Source organism: Furipterus horrens, unplaced genomic scaffold, assembly GCF_987537825.1.
Source record: "Furipterus horrens unplaced genomic scaffold, mFurHor1.1.pri manual_scaffold_5, whole genome shotgun sequence".
Classification (NCBI taxonomy): Eukaryota; Metazoa; Chordata; class Mammalia; order Chiroptera; family Furipteridae; genus Furipterus; species Furipterus horrens.
In genome coordinates, this window is record NW_028327175.1 from 105,240,671 (window position 1) to 105,263,334 (window position 22,664).

Sequence of the window (22,664 nt, forward strand, 5' to 3'; positions counted from 1 at the left end):
GAGGGTCAGAGTCAGAGGAGGAGATGTGACGACAAAAGCAGAGGTGGACATGAGGCCGGGCCCCACATCCAGAAATGCAGGCCACCTCTCACGGCTGGAAAAGGCAAGGAAACAGATTCTCTCCGAGAGCCTCCCGAAGCAACACCAGCACTGCATTTTGGACTTCTGGCCTCCAGACTTTACGGGAATAAATCTGTGTTGCTTGAGGCCCTAAGTTTGTGATGCTTTGGTACAGCAGCCACAGGAAGCCCATACAGCAGGCAACAGAGACAGAGCCAGCAGGACCAAGGGCTGCTTGTGCCTTCCCCAAACCGACACTCGTCCATGCCTCAAAAGCCGTGTGCAGGCCCTGCCTCCCCTGGCCCTCGCCGTGCCTGAGTCACACTCAGCCCCGCAGCACCTGCTCTCCCAGGGCGGGCTTACACCCCTGTCCCCCTGCAGTGGAGCTGCTTAGGAAATGCTTTTGAAAGACAGGAGCTACGAACAACAGAAAATACAAATCTATTTTTAAAGTCCAGAGTACTAACCATCACACCATGGGACCTGGTAAATTTTATTTTTATAGGCAATACATGACTCGAGTTTAAATATACTCATGTGGGTGTACGTGTATGTGTTACTCTGATGCCCTCTGCTCAGTCCCACATACCCCCCCCCCATACACAATGCAACCACATTTGTGAGTTTCTCACGTATCCTTCTGGAATTTGTTACGCAAATAATAACTGTGTTCTTAGTTGTCCTTTCTTTACACAAGAGGTATTAGGCCAACTATATCTTGATGTTTTCACTTAAAAACTGGATCTTGGAGGCTGGCCTTGTTCTTGCTTCTTCCTTCTGAAAACATCCCCACTCCTCCGCTAAATGAGCAGAATGTACTGGGTTTACCTAGCTCCCTACTGCCCGCCACTTGGGTTGCTGCCAATCTTTTTGCTATTCCCAACAATGACCTTCTGAATGCCCTTAGAAATTACTCAGGGGAAAAAAACCCACAGGGAAGTCTGGCCTGAAGCTAACCGGGCTTCACCTAATTGCTCATAAGCCCCACAGGCGGAAACAGCGCAGCCCAGGTTAAGTCTGATAAGCTGGAGATACACAGTGAGAATCAGAAAAATAATAATGAATGTTGACCCAGCCACCCCGATGGGAATTTAGTCTTTAAAACATGACTAAATATATCCAAAAGAAATATTTCATTTCAAAAAGATATCTGTACCCCTACATTCACTGTAGCATTATGCACAATAGCCAAGATATGGAAACAGTGTCTGTTGAGGGGTGAACGGATAAAGACAATGTGATATATATGATGGAATATTATTCAGCCATAAAAGAAAAGGAAATCCTATCTTTTGTAACAACATGGATGAACCTTGAGGGCATTATGCTAAGTGACGTAAGTCAGACAAAGAGACAAACACTGCATGTTCTCACTTGTATATAGAATCTAGGAAAGCTGAATTACAGAAACAGAGTAGAATGGTGGTGGCTGGAGCAGGGGGGGATTTGGGGAGATGTTGGTCAAAGGGTACAAACTTCCAGTTATAAGGTGAATAATTTCCGGGGATCTAAAGTACATCATGGTGACTATAACTAACAATACTGTATTATATATTTGAAAGTTGCTGAGAAAGTAGATCTCAAATGTTCACACCAAACACACACAAAAAAGTAACTATGTGAAGTGATGGACATGTTAACTAACCTTATTGTGGTAATTATTTCACAAAATATACCTGTATCGCCTTGGATGAGTAGCTCAGTTGGATAGAGTGTCGACCCACTGTGCCAAGGCCACGGATTCAATCCCCAGTCAGGGCACATACGAGAGTGAACCAATAAATGCATAAATAAGTGGAACAAATCGATGTTTCTCTCTTAAATCAATAAATTAAAAATTTCCAAAAAAAAAAGATATACCTGTATCAAATCATCACATGGTACACGTTTAATTTATATACTTAACACATAGCAGGCACAATGTTGTCTATTACAGTTCAATAAAGCTGGGAGAAACAAAATATAATATAAATTCAGGTTCCTGGACCCCACTGTTGTTCATTTCACCCTTTTTTTAATGTGGCTACTAGACATTGAAAACTCCCTGTGTGGCTGGTGCTGTAATTCTATTGGATGTTGCTCATCTAATCGCTGAAAGGTAGAGAAATCGTCAGGGACCAGAGAGCACAGGGTTTGCTGCAGTACCACACAGCCACCATGTTTGCTAAACATGAAATCCTTTTGTTAACATGAAATTTAAAAAATGACACACCACTAGAAGATAGGTGGTTCACTCTATTTCTTCTATATCTGACAAATATTTATTCGAGTTACCTGGGCAACTACCCCAGTCTCCTAACAGGTTGCAAGACTCCCCTCTAGCCCACCCCACACACAGCAGCCAAGAGGACAGCTTCGGTCTGCAGCCCCGATCCCATCATACACTGCCCCACACTCCTCGCTGCAGTCTCCAGGTTCAGCCCTGGCTCACTGTTCTCGCACCACTCTCAGCCTCAGGGCCTTTGCATGGTCAGTTTCCTCTTGTCGAGAGACCTCCTCCTCCTCACTAACCTGACTTCCACTCAGAAGCATCCTCAGAGAGACCTGCCCACCTCCCCACACCCTTCTCCACATGCCAAATCCCTCAAGTAACTACCTCATGGGACTCTGTCTCCTGCAGAGCACTCACCATACTGTCATTAGATATGTCGTTCAGATATTTGTTGCTGTTTTATATATCAGCTTATTTAATACTTTATATTACATATGTTATGGAATATGGAACACAGTACACAATACATTATATATAATACATATGCCTAGGGCAAACTACATGAATTGCCATTCGTGTAGGTCAAGGGTTGGCCAACTCTGGCCCCTGTGCCACATCTGGCCCACTGTTGCTTTTGTACAGACTCCAAACCAGGAATGTAAAATGTAAAAAAGACAATTTGCCTTTTGCCAAGGGCAGTGGTTCGATGTTGCCTATTGGCCTGTAAAACTTAAAAATACTTACCACCTGGCCCTTTATATAAAAAGTCTACCAACCCCAGATAACGGTCCAACTTCTTCAGGTGCCAACAATTACATATAACCCGATCTGATGCCATTTATTTTATAAGTATTTCTGCCATATCTCGCTCTCCCCCCACACTGTCAGTTCCACAAGGAAGTGAATGCCCAGGCTTTGCCCCTCCATGTATCACTCCACACCCGCTGCAGCTGCTGGCACATGGCAGGCACTCAGGAAGCACCTGTAGAATCTATGAGCTACCAGAATGAGTCTCAGCAAACTGTAAACTGGACGCAGCCAACATCTGTGATCACCATGCCAGGAACACACCCTGCCACGGCTTAAGAACACAAAGGTGAGAAAATGGGGTGATGAAAATGTTCCAAAATCAATTGTGGTGATGGCTGTATTGTACAACTCTGACTATTACAAAGGTGCCGAATGGCACGCTCTAAATGCGTGAATTATATGGAATGCAAATTATAGTGCCATAAAACTGTTTTAAAAAAAAAAAAAGATGAACAAGACCCAGGGTCATTTTGACTACATAAAATTTTCACCTTACACAGGCCATCTTTAGTGCCTAACACTCTAAAAATAATAATAATAATAATAATAAATACACAAAGACCCCACTTCATCACCTCAATAAGAAATATATCATCTAGAAGGGACACATATACATTTGTTAGAAAGACATTTAAATGCAATGTCTTTTCCATCACCATGTTGCTTGTAACTAGATACATGTCCCCTTCACCCACGGTTTCTCACCCCTGGCACTACTGACATTTAGAGCCAGATAATTCTCTGTTATGGGGCTGTTCCGTGCATGGTAGGATGTCTGGCAGCATCCCTGGCCTCTACCCCCAGATGCCGGTCACATCATCCTCTCAAGTCATGACAACAAAACTGTCTCTGGATATTGTCAATGTCCCCTAGGGGTACAATCACCCTGGTAGAGATCCACTGCCTTACCTTTACTCATCTGCCTCACTCCTGCCACTAACACCAGGGAGCCTAAAAACCCACCTACCTGCCATCCATTCATTCAGCACATTTACTGAGACCTGTTTTGTAAAAAGAGTTGAACTAAATACATCTACATTTGTGTCCTGCCCTCGAGAAGTTCGAAATCTTGGAGAGGGGATAGGGCAGGTACATAACTGGCTAAAACAAAAGATTTTAAAAGCATTAAGTGCCACTGAAGTGATACACATAAATGAAAAGAGAAGAGAGAGGGGTTAATTCACAAAGCCAAGGGGAAGAAAACTCACCCACATGGCAAGGACAATAATTTCAGCTTTCCAGTCATCGTGAAGACTACATCCACACATTAAATTATTTCATCATCACCCCAACCCTTTGAAGTGGGCACTATTGTCCCCTTTTGCAGAGGAAGCAGCTCAGGCCCAGATAAAGCAACTTGCCCAAGATAGCACAGCTGGTAAGTGACAGAAATAGATATCAACACAGGCTGCCTGGCTGGCGCACCACTGCAGGTCCTGCCTCCCTGGGAAAATGTGTAAAATCACACATGTGAAGACAGACGGGTACCCAGCAGCCACACAGTGGAAGTTAGTGTTACTGTTGTTTCCACTGGGGAGCTCAGAGCAGGCATCTTGAAGCACATAACATCTAAGAAAAGCCAAGAGGCCATGATTTTCCAATGTGGAGACAGGAGGGAATGGTGTCCTAAGTGGAGCACACAGCAGGATCCAAGACGGTTGCTGGACCAGGGGGGCTGCATAAGTACCTCCAGAGTGGAACAAAGTGCCAGGAGAAAACTGGGTGACACACAGAGCTGGAAGGGCAGGCCAGGGGCCAAAAGAGTTAAGCGAAGGAAAATGAGGCTTCAGTTAGGATTCCCCCCAGGCAAGTGCTCCATCACCCACATGCTGAAAAAGTTCCAAGAAATTGTGAAACCCAGAGGGACTTTCCAGCTTACTCTTCTCACACCCATCTCTTGAACAGGACCAAGAAAGAAAACTGGGAAAGCCACCAGCATGCTCCAACACTCCCCAGAGACATCCTTATCCCTGCCCAGGGGCACCCCAGCTTGCCATCTCCCTATCCCAAGGTGTCTCTACTCCGAAGTGCAGTCTGAGCAGTGTTCTCCCATCCTTGCCAGGTAGCATCACAATGGAGATGGGCCAGGCAGTGTTGAAGAAAGAACCACGACTCAGCAGTCAAGAGCACCGGCTTTGGCCCTGAGGAAGTCACTCCACCTCTGACTTTCAGCCGCTCATCTCTCATTGGACTGTTGACAGTCAATGACAGAAGGACAGGGTAACCATTGGTTACTGCTTCCTTCTCCCACATGATTGCTGCTATTGTGTCATCATTCTTCAACCGAAAACAACGGCACATAAAACCACATGCCAGAATGCTGAAGCCCCCCTAAGAGATTTTCATTCTGTCTTACTCAAGAAGTAACTAGTCATTTGGCACAGCCCACTGGGAAGACTCCACTCTGGCCCTCCTTTTATATCACTAATATGGTCAACACTCGTAATAGCTATTTTAAAAATAACAGGTCACTACAGTGGCAACTAGGGACAATCCTACCACAGTAGCAGGATGGTGCCATGCCCGAGAGCCTAGACTTGGGGTCAAACACTGCTTCATGTCAGCTGTGTGCCCTAGGGCCTCTCTAGGCCTGTTTCCCCATTTGTAAAACGAGGATAATAGTCTACCAACTTCACAGAGCTGTTCGGAGGATTAAATGGAAAGTGTTTTATACTGTTTAGTTATTATACTATAGTTATTAAATCATCCCATGGCCCTCTCCCCTAGCCTCTGATGCTCTAGATGCAATGTCCTCCCCACTGTTCCTCAAACACCCAGTTTTTCCCCACCTTGGGACCTCCAACCAGCTATTCTGGCCCTAGAATGCCCTTGGCATGGCCACCTCCTTCTCAGCCTCCGTGTGTTGCCTGGAACACCTACTGGGGGAAGAGACCTCCCCTGTCTCAAGTTCCCCCTCTCCCCATTATTCACTAGGTCCAAACTGTGTATTTCCTTCAGCACCCATATGTTCGTGGGACAGCACAGGGCAGGGGTTATCGGCCAGACCCCAGAGCCAGACAGCCTGGGTTTGAATCTGGCTCTGCCATTTACTAACTGGTGCCTTCACCATTCTCTGTCTCAGTTTCCCCATCCATAAGCTGAGAGTAATCACAGTCCCTACTCCACAGGCTACTGTCAAGACGAAGCCATCAGCACTTATAAAGCGCTTAGAGCAGTCCAAGGCAATTAGGAAATGCTCTGGAAGTCCACACTACCGACCATTTCTCTGTTGAGGTCTGAGTGCCTTGTCTCTTTTTCCCTCCTGGATATAATCTCCCCAAAGCAGAACCACATCCTTTTAATTCACCTGTATATAGTAGGTGCTCTTTTACTACTTTTCAACAACTGAAAGAAGAGGTGAATAAATCTATCTGAAGAGCAACCCAGAACCGTGCAAAGAAAAGCCAGGACTGCCTCCTCTTGTCTGTGAGCCAGTAACCCTAGTGATGGGCAAAGGTCCAAAGGAAATAACTCAAGCAGCACGAAAAGGAGCAATGTGCACACGCGAGGTCATTCACAGGAAAACTGGGAAGCTCCCAGGCATGCAAAAGCTAAGCAAATGGTTACAGGATATCCTGTTGAAAATGACCAAACTGTCACAAACCAAAGTGGGGGCCACTTCCAATCCTAGAGAAGCCATCAATAAAGAGGGCGGGCACTGGCCACTTAGAGCTCACGCTCTTGATGAGGATTTTTAACCCTCATCTGAAAGCAGACTTGAGAACTAAAGCAAAGACACCATCACTGGGCAGGACTGCCCAAGAGGAGCTATAATTAAGGCTTGGGGGGATTCTGAATCCAGGAAACAGATGGTGCTTCAGGCTGCAGGGGAAGGGTATGTCTTTATTTCTCTGTAGAGGTTTAGATACCATCATAGCAAATGCTTAAATAGCCCCAGAGGCAGATCTCAACTTGTCTCATCCCCAGAACAAAGTTATGAGATGGGTTTTATCATTATTCTCCATTTTACAGATGTGCAAATTGAGGCACAGAATGAAAAGGCTTCCTGACCTGGGCCAAGGAGACTGTGTAACCCAGAGAACTAGGAGTTAACCGTGGCTAACTCAGGGCCCAACCTAGAACTACACCTCAGTCCAGTACTTTTTCTATCTCAGCTTCCTCCTAGATCCTCGGATTTCATGTTGGACTATTGTATGACAGTTAGGATTATGCCAAGTGTAATAGTGGCAATAGCATGGCAATAGTAATAACAGCACATAAAAGAACTAGCACACTAATCATGTATTAACTCACTTCATTTTACAAGTCTCTGAGGCACTACCATTATCCCCATTTTGCACATGAGAAAACGGAGGACCAGAGAGGTAAAGTCACTTGTCCAAGGTCACACAGCTACTGAGCAGGAGAACCAGGATCTGAATGGAGGCTACACTGGCTCCCTCTGCTGCTGTGTTCCTCTAAACACCTTCATAACTGTGGCCTCCATGACAAAGGAAGGCTGTGTGTTTCACTGGCTATGTATGTGTTCCCAGCAATTAGCATCAAACCTACGACAATAAAAGAATATACAGAAAAGGAAAGAGGAAGAGAGGGAGGGATTGGAAGCTATTATATTGCATTGATTCTAAGACCTGTGTGTCTTCCCATTTTACTATCTTTGATATCAGTTTGTTTCTCATAATTAATGCATCCTTCAATCTTTACTGGCCAGTTTCATAGCATAACATCTCTGGAATCAAGATGCATGTCACAAATGCCAGCCTCTTAGATTCTATGAAATGCGGTATGCCTGTCAAGAGTCTGGCCTCTTTTCTAATCTAACTGCAACATTAAGGGATGGCAAGAGGCTTTTTCCTAAATGCAGACTGGTGCAACCACTGTAGAAAACAGTATGGAATTTCCTCAAAAAACTAAAAATGGAATTGCCTTCTGATCTTGCAATTCCACTGCTAGGATTATACCTGAAGAATCCTTAAACACCAATTTAGAAGAACCTATACACCCCTATGTTCATAGCAGCATTATTTACAATAGCCAAGTGCTGGGAACAGCCTAAGTGCCCATCAGTGGATGAGTGGATCAAAAACCTGTGGTACATTTACACAGTGGAATACTATGCAGCAGAAAGAAAGAAGGAACTCCTACCATTTGCAATAACATGGATGAAACTGGGAGAATTATGCTTAGCGAAATAAGCCAGGCAATGAAAGAAAAATACCATATGATCTCACCTAACACAGGAACCTAATGAACAAAACAAATGAGCAAAATAAATCCAGAGGCATGGAAACAAGGAACAGACTGACAGTGACCAGAGGGGAGGGGGGAGGGAGAGAAGGGGGGAAAGAAGGGGAAGGGTCTAGTCAAGGAACTAATTTAATGTAAATGACCCATGGACACAGACAACAGGGTGGGGACTGACTATGGGAGAGGAGATGAGTGGGGCAGGGGAGAACAATGGGGGAAAGATGGGACAACAATAAAAAAATGAAAAATAAAATAAAATAATTAAAATTTGGAGGAAAAAAAAATGAAAAGTGCCCTGGTGTCTTACTTAGTCAAGCTAACCCCAGGAAAGTGGCAATAAGCTCTCCCGCCCCGCCTCCTTACTCCAGCTCCCTAACAACGCAATTAACTTTAATGGAGGGATGAGTGTAACTGCCAAGCTACCTGACCAGGCCGGCTCAGGCAAAACTGCAGCAGCCTGATCTGATCATCTGCACCTGCCAGCTGCCTTGTTATCTCCACAGTCCCTTCCCCAGGTCAGGGTGTTTTTGCCAGGCAGAAAAGAGGCAATAAAATCTCTTCCACGGCAAGGGACAGCCCTTTCAAAGTGCATGATCACCAAAAGGCCATGGTTTCTGACTGGCTCCAGAGAGAGATCCTCTCTGTAGCACAGTAATTTTTTCCAAAACATGGACTTGGATAGGATTTGTCTGGCAAAAGGGCTATTATTTAAACCACTTTAGCTTCAAGCTCCTTTCTCCACAATTTCAAAACAGAGAAAGTATGACTAGCACATGAGAGTATTTCAACCTCAGCACTACTGATGTTTGGGCCCCCATAATTCTTTGTTACTGGGTGGGGAAGGGCTGCCCTGTGCATTGTGTATTAGCAGAAGCCCTGGCCTCTATCCCACCAGATACCAGGAGCACCTGCCCTCCAGCTGTGACAACCAAAAATTTTTCCAGATGTTGACCAGCGGGGGCAAAATCGCCTGGAGTTGAGAACCACTGATCTAGGCAGTTTGCAGAACACCCTATATTTTTCATCTTAGTAGTGATGTATTTAATAGCAAAACATGATCAACCTTTGACTTCATAGGTATTCTAAAGTGATTATGAAACTTCCTTTGTGATATTATGTGAGTTTTTTAAAAGCGAAATGAGTGAAAAGTATTATGTAAGTAAGTACAGACACTTCAGCTGACTTACTCAATCATCCTTTCCCAACTCCCTTCTCTCTTGCTGCCTCCCACTAAAGAAGCATAAAACAAATGCTAGCGTTCCTTGCCTCCCTTATAGATAGAGGTGGTCAAGCCCAGCACAAGGATATTAGGAGACTCTCAGACACTGCTGACCAAATGGGGTCAGGCCACGGGACCAATGGGTGAAAACTCTGTCTGTAAGCACAACTCATGACCCTCAGAGCTCCCACCTCCTTACTGGGGCCCTCCACCACCCCCACCCCTGTGGGGAACCGCTCCTTGTGGTTTAGGGAATTGTAGCCCCGGCCTGAGCATGACCTGCCGCCGGCATTCAGGCTGTGCTTGTCTTTAAGTGTCAACAATGGCTGCATGGGAGACATACCCGAAAACCATTCAGAGGGTTTCCATGGGGATTGGATTCAAAGAATATTAATATGCTTTAGAACTTGCTCTGCTTTCCTTTATCTTATAATTAAGTATAAACAATCTCTAGTAGGGAGTATTTGAAACCTTATACCTAGTGCCAATGTGGGGTCAAAATGTTTAATAGACCCTGGCACAGACTATTCGTTGTACCCGCTGTACTGGAACTTGTAATCAGTTATTGTTAATTGCAGCCTAGGTACCTAAAAGCTATTGATGATTTATGAATGTTGATCTTGTATCTCCCATGCGTATATTTCTTAATAAAAAGCATGAGGGACGAAGGTCTAGCTGCTGATCTCCACTAGAGAGAGCAGTCACCTTCCTTCCCCCAGACATAATAAAGTGTCCTAGGTAAGAGTTTGTTCCGCCGTGGTCACGAAGACTCGGCTGGACAGAGCAGCTTCCAACTGAGTCTAGGGTATGTGAGGCACATCCGCCTCACACCCCCGCAAGCCTCATTTTCCCCGGGTCTCCCTTCGCACATAAGTTAAAAAACAAGATTACGACCAAGCGCCTCCAGAGGAAACAAGTATTTGCAAATTAGTTAATTAGGTTCATGTTGACATTTCAACTAAATACCTATTCATTACAGATGGGCCATATCCAACATGCACTAGTAAAGGAAAACAAAAAATAAATGTTTTCATAGGCTCCCATTTTCATTTTTTAAAAATACTATAATTTAGGATGTGTGAAGAAAACAGACTGCAAGTTAAAACACCAACCTGCCAATAAGAGATTGCCTCTAGAAGAGTGTAATTACAGAGAACTTTCATGTTTTACTCCTATGTATTCCTTGACTGTTTCATTTTATACTGTAACTCTTATAATATCAAAGAAGAAAACCAGTAAAAGAAAAAAGGCCCTTTAAGTAATTCAATCACTATCATGTTTACAGTAACAGAAAACCTGGAACTTCCCAAGTATGTAAACGTCAGCAGCTCTCACAGTTGTCAGAACCCACCTGCACTCACATGCTACTGATTTAGGTAATTAACAAAGTCAAAGTCTCCTTAATCCTAAACTACAAAGAAAATCTGCAGAAAGAATTTCACACACATCAGACCAATTTCAGAGCTGACAGCCAATACCCTGGGGCATGCCTCACTCAGACCCGGGCACCCCCACTGACCCCCATAACCACAGGGTGATTAACCTGAATTGTCTCAGATGGTGGGGACAGGTGTCTGAACCCCTGGGCTCAGGCTGGGCTCCATTCTGATCTTGCCTAGGGCTGCAGGGGCCGGGAGGTGGCAAGAGAAGGTAAACCATAAGAGAACTGCCACACCAGAAATCCCTACTCAGTTGTCCTCAACTGCCCCCCACCGTACCTTAACTATCTATATCTAGCCTCTTCCTCCGTAACCACAGCAAGTCTCTGCGGAGCTTGGCTAAGCAGCCTCCCCATCTTGACTCTTTTCTTCCTCACAGCTCTGTAAGATACACAACATGATCATGATCATGATCCCCACTGTACAGATGAGGAAACTGGGGCTCTCAGAAGTGAAGTGGTCCAAGGTGGCTCACTGGGAAATGGCAGGACCAATTTTCAAACCCAAGCTCCTGAATCTGGCCTCTATGACTCCAGCCACCAGCATCTCTAGCTTTCTTCGGAGCTACAGCTTCTTCTCATCCATGCATCCACATGCCTTCAGCCCCCAGTGCTCACCCCTCCCTCATGTATCCTCTGAGAATAAAGAGGACGTCTGACCCAGGGGTGAGCCCTCTCTCCAACCCCTCCCCCACCAAGTATTCGAGCAAACTGGAGGTGGGCTGGCCCTGACTCCAGCACCAGGTGTGAAACTGCCTACCTAGACCCCAAGGAGATTGTAATCTATAATACCTTTAGTCTTTTTTTCCTCAACCCTGGGTTACTGAATTAATGATCTTGTGGAAGAAGCCTTATCACAGGCTCCTAGATAATCTAACCAAATTATAAATACCAGATCACCTTTCCCATCACCCAGCAACTCCAAATTTCCCGAGCCACAGGTCTCCAGCCTTGCGCAAGGCTGATGGGAGAAGGCACTGTCATTAATATGCACCTATCACCTGTTCTTAGTAATAATAAAAACAACAACAATAATACATACCCTTAGACCCTACTAGAATGCTGAATTGAGCCAACCCTTTTTTAAAAGCAAACTAAGCTATAGCTAGAGCAAAACTTTTTCAAATGTTCTGAGATACTCCACTCCTGAGAATATATTCTAAGGAAATAAATCAACAGGCACTATCCATATGATGACATTCATTACAATGTTTTCTTTAAAAAAACTTTTTAAATGTTCTTAGCATTAAAAAACATGTAATGTTTCTTTAAAAAGGAATGGGAGGGGGATAGCAACCTAAATGTCAAACCAAAGATAGTAATTGTGTAAATTACAGTACACCAATACCAGGAACTGTCGCTTGGACATTCAAAGGTATAATTTTAAAAGTTATGTAGGAACATGGGAAAATTCTTACAACTGTAAATGAAAAATGTGGGATAGAAAATAGCAGGCAAGCCCTGGCCAGGTAGCTCAGTTGATTAGAGTACCTGTATACAGTCCTGATCTACGAAGGTTGTGGGTTGGATCTCCAGTCAGGGCTTGTACAAGAAGCAACCAATGAATGCATAAATAAATGGAACAACAAACAGATCTCTCTCTCTCTGTCTCTCTCTCTTTCTCTCTCTCTCTCTCTCTCTCTCTCTCTCTCTCTCTCTCTCTGTTCTCCCTCCTTCCCTCTCCCCTCTTTCTCTCTCTCTAAAATCAATAAATAAAATGGCAGGCAAGCTATTAGAGCAATCTTGCAAAACTACACACAAATCGGGACAAGAATTGGACATTAACAGGCCAACACACCAACAATGGCTTATGAAAAAATATTTGCAACACACATGACAGTCACAAGGGCACATTTTCCAATATATCAAGAGCTCCTACAAATCAACAGTAAAAAGCAAGGCATTATAAAGGTGTACAAAAAGGACTCAGAAAAACATGCACAGAAAAGAACAACCAAATCACCAGGGAATATGTTCCAGGATGCTCAGCTTCTAAGTTCTAAGGGAAATGAAGATGAAAATAATTTTTACTCATCAAACTAACATAATCAGCCATGTCCACAGCTGAGAAGGATGCAGGGAAATGCAAATTCCCATTCACTGTCACTGGAAATGAACTGCTACAACCTTTCTGGAAATTAACCACCCAATACCTATTAAATATAAAAAATGTATATAAGTTTGGCCAATATAAAGGATGGTTATTGGAACCTTGTTTACAGGAACAAAAAATGGAAAATGAATGCAAGCAATGGTTATTGAAAGAGAAACAGCTGAATTAATTGTAGCAAACCTAGAATGTGAACTGTTAAACTACTATAAAGAACTTATCTTTAAAATTGGAACAAAACCAAGCACTCTCTGGATGGAACCCCCTGGAATATAAGGTTTAACCCTTCTTGGTAATACAGGGAAGTGAGGAGAGCCTGGTCAATTCACTGCTTGCTCAATGCTCTCAAATACCAGAAACACAACAGGTAGTTCATAAGTGCCGGTGGGTCCATTAGTGGGAATATAAACTATGGCCACCTGGCAATTAGCACTATCAAATTTCAGTCTGCATCTATTCCTAAACCCAGCAATTCCTCATGGGGGAACTTATTCTACTGAGTTATTTACAACTATTTGCATACATGTGCAAAGGCGAGTGCCCAGGGATGGTCCAGGCAGCACTGTTCATCATGCCAACAATCTGGAATTAACCTCAATAATGACCAAGAAGGGGTTGGGTGAATACATAGCACAGTCATATAACAGCAGAATGTGTGGTCTGTAAAGAAGTGTTATTTATTTCCTTTCCCTTTTGATTTCCATGGAAAACTATCATCATTGGTTTTTAAGTTAAGGAAGTAAAATACAGAACGTTAGTTAGAATATGAACCCATTTAGGGAGGAAAAAGAGATATGCACACTCTCTCTCACTCCTTCACACATGTTTGCATATGCTTAAAATTTTTCTAGAAGGACAATGAAGAAACTAGCATCAATGGCTATTTCTGGGAACAGAGCGCAGTGAGGGGAAGTACCAAAACTATTACTTTCCATTTATATTCTTCTAGCTTCACTGTTTTAAAAGTAATGGCACAATAAAAAATATTAACATATTAAGATCTTCCTCTTGCAATCAGCCAGATCAATTCAACAGCTAGTTTTCAAAGAAGTTTTCTAGCAATTCACATAGAGAAAGTCATCTTAATCACCTAAGAAAGCACCTCATCATCTTAATATTAACAAGTCATGAAAAGCCTTTGGACTTGGTCTGACCCTAGAGTTTCAGCTAAGGTTCTGAAACCGGTGAGACTAACAAAAAATATATATGAAAACTTAACTTTAAAAACCTGAGCTTCATTCAAGCATAAATGAATCAGAAGCCCATGCTTTTGTCAGGGTACAAATAGTGCTACATTTCCTCGCCAAGCTGAGGTAAGCTTCTTCCTTGGAATTTCAAAGCCTTTTTTATACCACAAGCCATTTTATTAGTGCTTTATGCATTTTTGCAGAATGCTCTAAGCAAGATTCTTATGAGACAGGCTCTGTAGTCCCTTTGAGGTAAGCTCTGCGATATTTTGACAATGCCAAGCACCCACAAGGCCTTTACACTTGCTGTTGCCTCTACCTGGGACTCCTTTCCCCAGGCTTTGCATAGCCAGCTTCAGGCCACAGGTCAAATGTTACCTCCTCCGAAAGGCCTTCCCTGGACATCCCTCTCTCATAGCTTGCACCTGACCCAGGTCCTTCCCAGTTTATGTCTTGGCAGCACTTAGCACCACCCAAAATCATTTTGGTCTTTCCCAGTGTAAGTTTCATGAGAACATGGGCCTCGTCTGTCTCATTCATGGCTGTATTCCCAGTGTCTAGAACAGTACCAGCATATAGTAGGTATTCAGTTAATGATACAAGACTAAATAAATGAATGAAAGAGAAACAGCTGTGGGAGGAACAAGAAAATGAATTCAGTGCTTTAAAAATCCACACTTAAGTTCTCCACGCTGGGAAAACTTAGGCACTTGATAAACGACCTCCAAAGAAGAGGGTATCCCCAAGCAAGTAGTTACCTAAGAGGCCAATAAAAGGTAAACTGAGGTTCTCAGAGAGACAACTCACAGAGAGTGAGGGGGAAAGCCCTATCAAACTTCAATTACTACCTGAGGGTACTCAATGACAGCCTCGGGCCACCCTCATTTAGACCCACTTTCCAGAACCTGGCAACCTCCTCCAGGAGATGAACCCCACAATTAAAGTAAGGAGACACTTAAGTATAATCTCGACTTCATAATTGTCCATCTACCCTGGGGCAGTTTATAATGAAGGAGCAGAGCTTCAAAGCCAACCTCTAAAGGCAGGCATTTCACCCCGGGATGGAACCACTATACCCCTCAACCAGCATGGATTGGGGGAGATGGGCACAGCCCTCAACGAAGAGAGGCAAACAGCATGAAAGTGGCTGCAAATTCCCCTTCCAGATAATTGGAGTTTAATCTCCTTACCGTCTCATTAAGCTTCTCCAAGGCAACCGCAGTAAGCCAATTACACAAGAAGTCCAACAGCCTAAAAACTCTTAGGGAAGTGGAAGGATGAGGACCAAAGTCTCACCCAAAATTTCTTCTCTAGATTCCTCCACACCAATTAATGGCTGTGTGACCTCACCCTCCAGTACCATCCAGGAGACATCTGACAATGCCTGGAGACATTTTTGTTGTCGCAACAAGGGGAGGTGCCACTGGCATGTAGTCCGCCAAGGCCAGGGGTGCTTCTCAACACCCCACAGTGCTCAGAAGAGACTCCCGCAACAGAGGATGATCTGGCCTCAATGGTCAAGAGTGCCGAGGCTGAGAAACTGCGCTCCACGCCGACCACCCCACCCCCAAACTAGCTCCCTCAAAGGCCCCCCTCAACCCTCAGCCTTCAAGAAGTACAGGTTCCAGCCCCCACCAGGGAGACACTGCCCCAGTATCCATGCCAGGCTGGAGGAAGCACTCGCCTCAAGATGTTCAAGCTCTTGTCATTATCCGCCCCCACATTATTAACACTTTTTTTTTCCCCAAAATGTTCAGGCAAGTATTTATGGGCTAAAGTTTTACCAACCATTAAGATCTGATAATAAAAGCTAGACCTTATCCCATCTCAAAAGTCTGGTGCTAACATATGAATTAGAATTAGAGGCTTGTTTCAAATTCCTCCGACAACATGACCGTATGAGAGCCAAGATGTCTGCAGCATCAGGCTAGTGGTCACTTCACCCACAGGCTGGGCTTTGGAGCATGGGATGCCAACTCAAAGACCTACAGGTGCCAAGTGGACTCCAGCAGTGAGAGAAGCAGACCAGGTGGGAAAGCACAATAAAGAAAGGCAACAGATACTGCACCTCAGAATTAAAGCTCCAATATGGAGGCACAGGGATTACAGCAAAATGAAACAACCCAGCTGACCACTACCATGTACTACGCCAGGCTCCATGTTAGCAAATCTTTTGATTTTCCAAGAGAAGTCAGACATCCAGATTTTTCTGTGAAATCTTACAATTAATATTAGTAATTATAGTGATTCATAATTAAAATAAAGCCCAACCAGTACACTTGCAGACTAGATAGATCTGACCCCCAACTTGGAACTTGTACCTCAGACACTAAAATTCAAATGTTAATTAAGCCTACTTTGTGCAAGGCACTAGGTCCTGGGAAAAGACAGATGGACGAGACTCAGTCTGACCCTTGCAAGATAAAATATAAGCAGTCAAATGCAGACCAGCCAGAGTGCTTGGCCTACCTGAGTGCCCATTCGAGACAGGTGATTAACTGTCATCCTTAGAGATCTCTGGAGAAAGGCTTCATCCCAGTTTAAAAGCCATTCCAGTACTTGTCATTCATTCTTTCAACAGATGTTCACTGAGCACCTATTATGTTCCAGGCAATGTTCTAGATGCTGGGATTATGATAATAAACAAACAGGAAAAAATTCCTGCCCTGTGAAGTTGACCTTTTGGTGGGAGTTTATACTGTAAAAAATAAATAAATAAAACATTTGATGTCTTAGATGGTAGTAAATAAGTACTACTATGGGCGGGGGTTGGGGTGGGCGGTGAGCAGAGACTTCTGGGGTGAGGGGAGGGGGAAGGCTGCCTGAGGTGACCTCTGAACAAAGAATTGAAGGTGGAGAAAGAAGCATTCCAGGCAGAGAAACAGCCAGTGCAAAGATGCTCAGGCAGCCCTGCAGCCTGTGTGGCTGGACTGAGACAGCAAGTAGCAGGCAATACAATCCGAGGTGGTGGTGCCAAGACAGGAGACCTAGTAAGACTTCTGAGCCCTTTAGCTTTTAGGCTGCAGGAAGTGGGAGCCACTGAGGGAATTTAAGCAGGAGGAGGGCAGGATCCCCCAGGCTGCTGGTTTGGAACTAGACTGTAGGGGTCAAGAAGGGAAGCAGGGAGAGCAGCGAGGAGGGAATGTTCAAATCCAGAAGTGAGCCAATGGCCCCAGCCACAGCGGTAGTGGCTGTTAGATGTGAGACGGGAAGGAAAGAGGGGGCTCAAGGATGACGCAGACTTTTGGCCTGATCTTCAGAAGAGAGGGCTGCCATTAGCTCAGACAGGGAGAGCTGGGGGAGTGAGGTCCCAAGTTCCATTTGGGACTGGATAAGTTGAAGACAGCCAGGTGGAAATACAGGTTCCTAAAAGGTGAGTCCACAAGTGCAAAGAGATTTTTCATCCACCAACATGGTCCAAGGCCAGGGAAGCCCAGGACTCTCACAAATGAAGGTGGCCCAGGTCCCTCGTTAGTCTCTGTCAAACGGGCCAGCCATGGCTTCCTCCTGCAAGGCCCAAGGGCACCCAGGGACCCCGAATTGGGCCTTGCCCTGCCCTGCCCTGTCCTCTCAGAGGTTCCCCTTTTCTCCTTCCAAAGTCATTTACCTTATTACCTTGTCACACTGCCATAATGGGCCTCGGAGTCAACCTGCGTAAAGTGAGGTGAGTGGAGGGGAGGCTCCATTAGTTCAAGGGTCCCTTTGAGCTCTAACAATTCACAAGGAAGAGAGAGAGAAAAAAAACTAGAAGCAGGGGAAGAAGAGAGGAAAGCAAAGTGATGAGCCTGAAAACCAACCGAGAATCTGGAGGATGAAAACATTCTGGCTCTTCACATATTGGTAAGCCACAGGGAGCTAGCAGACAGACTCCAAGGCCAGACCTTACCCTAAGAGGAATTTCTGACAGCTTCTAAGATATTCCCCCTTTCAAGCAAGTTGGCAGCTGATTCAAATATTCAGGGGGTTTCTGAGTTGGAAGATGGCTCAGAGCATCTCTGCAGCAAATAGCACCAAGATCAAATGTTAACTAGAGAATTCTAGTTGGTGTCCGCCGCTCATAATTACTGAGTGCTAACTAGATACCAAGCAGCAACATTCTCAGTTCATGTTAATAATTGGCTAATTTATTCCTCGTATTTCTACTATTTGCTTGGTACTATTGGGTTGGCCAAAAAGTTCATACGGTTTTTTCCATATGATGGCTCTAGTAGTGTCTTTAACTTCATTAGAAACAATTTTGTTAGATTGTATTGGGAAAGCTGTCATATCAGCCTGCATTTTTAAAAAAATCAAAATTGGTAGATTTTTTGTGTAGCCATGTTAATACTGAAGATGGAAGAAAATACACAACATTTTCAGCATATTATGCTATACTATTTCAAGAAAGGTAAAACCGCACCTGAAACACTAAAAAAGATTTCTGCAGTGTATGGAGAAGGTGCTGTGTCAAAAATGGTTTGCAAAGTTTCATATTTCTCAGTGGACAATGCTCCACAGTCAGGTCAACCACTCAAGACATTGAGAACAATCAATGTTACATATATCACACAGGAGATGGCCAGCATACTCAAAATATCCAATTCAACAGTTATTGGTGAAAATGAAAAACTGTGTCTTTATTTTATGGAAAAAACTAAGTGAACTTCTTGGTCAACCCAATATGTTATCACTCCCATGTTCTATGTGGGGAAACAGAGGCACGGAGGGAGGAAGCAACTCACCTAAGCTGCAGAGCCAGGATTTGAACCCAGGGAATGCGAGCACTCACTCTGAGCCACCACACCACACTGCTTACTGATTTGTTGTATCTACTTTTCTACATTTTTCAATTTTTCTACACTGGCATGTAACCTATTAATAAAAAAAAATTTTTTTTTAATTAATTCACAAGGAGAGGCCCAGGCCCATTTTCTCAACCATCATTCAAACATCAGCCAAAGAAGAGTCCCTCCTTCCAGCCCACACCCCACTCTAGACACCCGCAATGAAACAAGCCAGCCAAGTAATGGTGAACTCGAACCCTATTTTCCCTTTAGATACTTTTTTTAACCCCAGAGAATTTGCCTGAGTAAAGGCAGTGTGTCAGTGGAATCCTCACCATGGGCCATTTCCACACTCTGGTTTTTCTGGAAATTTCCTGGGGCTCAGCGGTCAGCACTGGCCCAGGAAAAAAACTCTGATAAGAGTGTCACCTAGACTAGTCACCTTGATTTCTAAACAGCTGTCCTTGATCAGGGGAGGAACCAGGCATGAGTGAGTAGATGACTCAATCTCATCACCACCCCCTGAATAAAATGTGGGTCCAAAGGAAGGACAGCAACTCAACACACACAGCTTCATCTTTGGAAAGAATAATAATAACCATTGCTTAACTCTGTGCAGGGCACAGGCTGAGCCACTTACATAGATGAACTCATGTACTCTTCCCAACCCTAGAAGGTTAGGACTTTTTTGGTCCCTGCCCCCATTTTATAGATGAGAAAACTGAGACGCAGAGAAGCAAAGGGCCTCGTCCAACATTGCACAGTTATCTAACAGCTCGGTGGCCAGTCTCTGCTGGCCTTGAGCATGCTACCCTAGAAAACATAAGCTACCTGCTTTTTGTTACATTTGGTTGCTCCTGCTATCTGGAAGTTCTTATGCCTCCGTGGCTTGGTCTCAAACTCTGGTTCCAGGGCACCCTCAGAAACTGGGGCATCCAGTGAGTCCAGGTACCCAGAGGGAGCAGAGGAAGAAGGAAGTCTCCAAGGCCAAAGACTGAAGGAAGATGAAGGGCCTTGCAGAGGTGAAGGCCAGTCACTCGGCAATTTCTGTAGCAAAAAGTCCTTGCAAGGAGAGAAAATCCAACTGGTTTCCCAGATGAGCTTCTTAAACTAAATAAATGGAGGACACCCCAAACACACTCGACTTTGGAAAACCTCATTAGCTATCCATCAAATATACATCCTGATGCAAAATCTAATTAATTTACGGTTGCCTATTTCTTGCCCAGTCATTTAGAAAAAAATAAACAAGAAAATACTCCAGAATCTGTAGCAACAGTAGACCAGATCTCCATCTGCATCCTTGCAGAAATCATCTTACTGCTGTCCTAACTGGCCCAGGGAGCAAGGACTGGATCCACAGGTTTCCCTCTCTGATAAGAGTCCTACCTTGCAACGGCCTGCTCTACAATCACTGCCAGACCCTGAATGCAAAGCTGTCTCCAGCCCTGATCCCACTGGCCTGAAAATGGGATACATACCAAGGTGTGCCTGGGTGTGCTGCAAAAGGACACCCCTCCAAAAATAAAGCCTGCCCATGGGGCCCTCAATGATGACTTTTTCAACACTCCAAACACAGCTTGTGAGAAAAGGACCACAAAACAGGACCTCAAGAGGGTATTTTGGGATGCTAATCACCAGCTCCTAAGAACCAAGGGTGTTTCTCTCTGCTGACTCCTAAACAAAAGTGGGAAAACTATGATGTCCAGATGTGTGTAGTATGTTCACAAATAATCAAGATGGGCCTTGACACAAAGGTGCCCTACTGGAACAAAGGCAGAATCGCATTAGAACAATGGTTCTCAACCTTCCTAACGCTGCGACCTTTAACACAGTTCCTCATGTTGTGGTGACCCCCAACCATAAAATTATTTTCATTGTTACTTCATAACTGTAATTTTGCTACTGTTATGAATCATAATGTAAATATCTGCTATGCGGGATGTATTTTCACTGTTACAAATTGAACATAATTAAAGCATAGTGATTAATCACAAAAACAATCTGTAATTATACATGTGTTTTCCGATGGTCTTAGGCGACCCCTGTGAAAGGGTCGTTTGACCCCCAAAGGGGTCGCGACCCACAGGTTGAGAACCGCTGCATTAGAGGGAAGCTAAAGCCAAAGACCCTGGGATTAAACCACAGAAGGTGGAAGCCAGAGACCCAGCCAGGCTCAGCACCAAACATTCAGAAGAAAACTTGCTGGGGTAAAAACAGGCGGAGGTCCCACAGAGAAAAGCCTCAAATTACAGGGGTGGGAGGGCACACCCAAGGGTACCAGGGTCCTGGGCATCCCCAGCAGCACCCTAAACCTAGCGGAAAGTCAGGGAGGTGTGAGCAGCCCTACCTGCTTCCCTGGCTGTTCCTCAAACTTGCCCAATTCTTCCCTTGTTCTCCCAAACATCCCCCAGAGTAATTAAGCTGAACGTAAACGATCACAAAAAGGTGTGACCACCTGAGAGTTATGAGAATGAAAAACAACTGGGGCAAACCTCAACCAATCACTGGGAAGCCCCTTTCTACATCCCGAGTCCCTCCTCGGGGCAGTCTTTGTGGAAGGGGGGACCCAACCCACAAAGGAGATGGGAGAACGTCAAAGCAAGGAAACAGCCCCCTTCACCGCCCTCCATCTCTGGCGTCCTCTTCCCTGGAAGGCTGTACAGTACTTGACCGGAGAGGGAACCCCAAAGCAGTAAAGACCCCTTTTTTCGACCCCGTCCCCGGGGCTCTGGCCCTCACTACCCCCCTCCAAACCTCGGACCTGGACACATGCAAACCTCTTCCCCACGCTCTACCCCACCCCGCAAGCCTGCTTCCCAGAAACTGAGTCATCCAAGTTTTCCCCATCAGCTGCACTCCCGAAGGGGCCGGCCGCCGGCGAGGGGGAGCGGAACCCCCAGGCCGGCTGCAGAGACAGGAACGCGGCACTCAAGTCGGCAGCCGGTGCCCAGGGGCTGCGGACCCACCCCGCCCAGGCTGGCGCTTCCCCCAGCGCCGGCCTCCCAGCTCGCCGGCCGGCCTCCCTCCCGGGCCCCACGCGGCCCAGGCGGCCGCGGAGCACGTACCCAGAAGGGGTCGGAGCCATCGGCGCTGCAGAAGCCCCGGAGCGCCATGCGGTGGGCGCGGGCACCGGCGAGCACCGGCAGGCTTGAGGCGGCGGAGCTGCGGGGCGGCGGGCAGAGAGGCCCGGCTGCTGGCGGCGGCGGCGGCAGCAGCGGCGGCGGCAGCGAGGGCGGGAGGCAGCAGGGAGGGGGGCCCGGGGCCGCAACGCCACCTGATTGGCCGGCGCGTCACGAGGATGCGGAGGCGCCGCCCCGCCCAGGCGCCCGGCTCCCCTCGCAGCTTCTCGGCTTGCACCTCGCGCTGACTCGAGACCCGCACCCCTAGGCGCCACAGGCGTGGAAAACGCGTTTACCAGCCGCCTAACCCCTGATCCCCGCCGTCCGGTGTCACCCCCATCGGCCCCGGGAGGAGGTTTCTAACCCTCCAGAAGCTGCTTGGGATCTTTGCGTCCAGACCAGGCGACCAGTTTTCAAATACTGCTGTAATAATGAGGACCGCAGCAACAGTAATAATAAACAGAAGAATATATCTAACATGTCCTCAGCCCTCTATGAGCCTGGAGCGTGCCAAACACCAGCTGCGTCCTTAGTG

At 45.6% G+C, this 22,664-nt stretch overlaps 1 protein-coding gene across 1 annotated transcript in view; it reads right to left on the reverse strand.

Annotated features, from left to right (window-relative positions):
• ABCC1 (ATP binding cassette subfamily C member 1 (ABCC1 blood group)) overlaps positions 1-22,206 on the reverse strand; it is a 145,805-nt gene extending 123,599 nt beyond the window's left edge. Inside the window, exon 1 of the mRNA XM_090276966.1 lies at positions 22,076-22,206. Coding sequence (XP_090133092.1) covers positions 22,076-22,123 — 48 coding nt within the window. The 5' untranslated portion in view covers positions 22,124-22,206. The remainder of the gene's footprint in view (positions 1-22,075) is intronic.
• Positions 22,207-22,664: the final 458 nt, after the last annotated feature.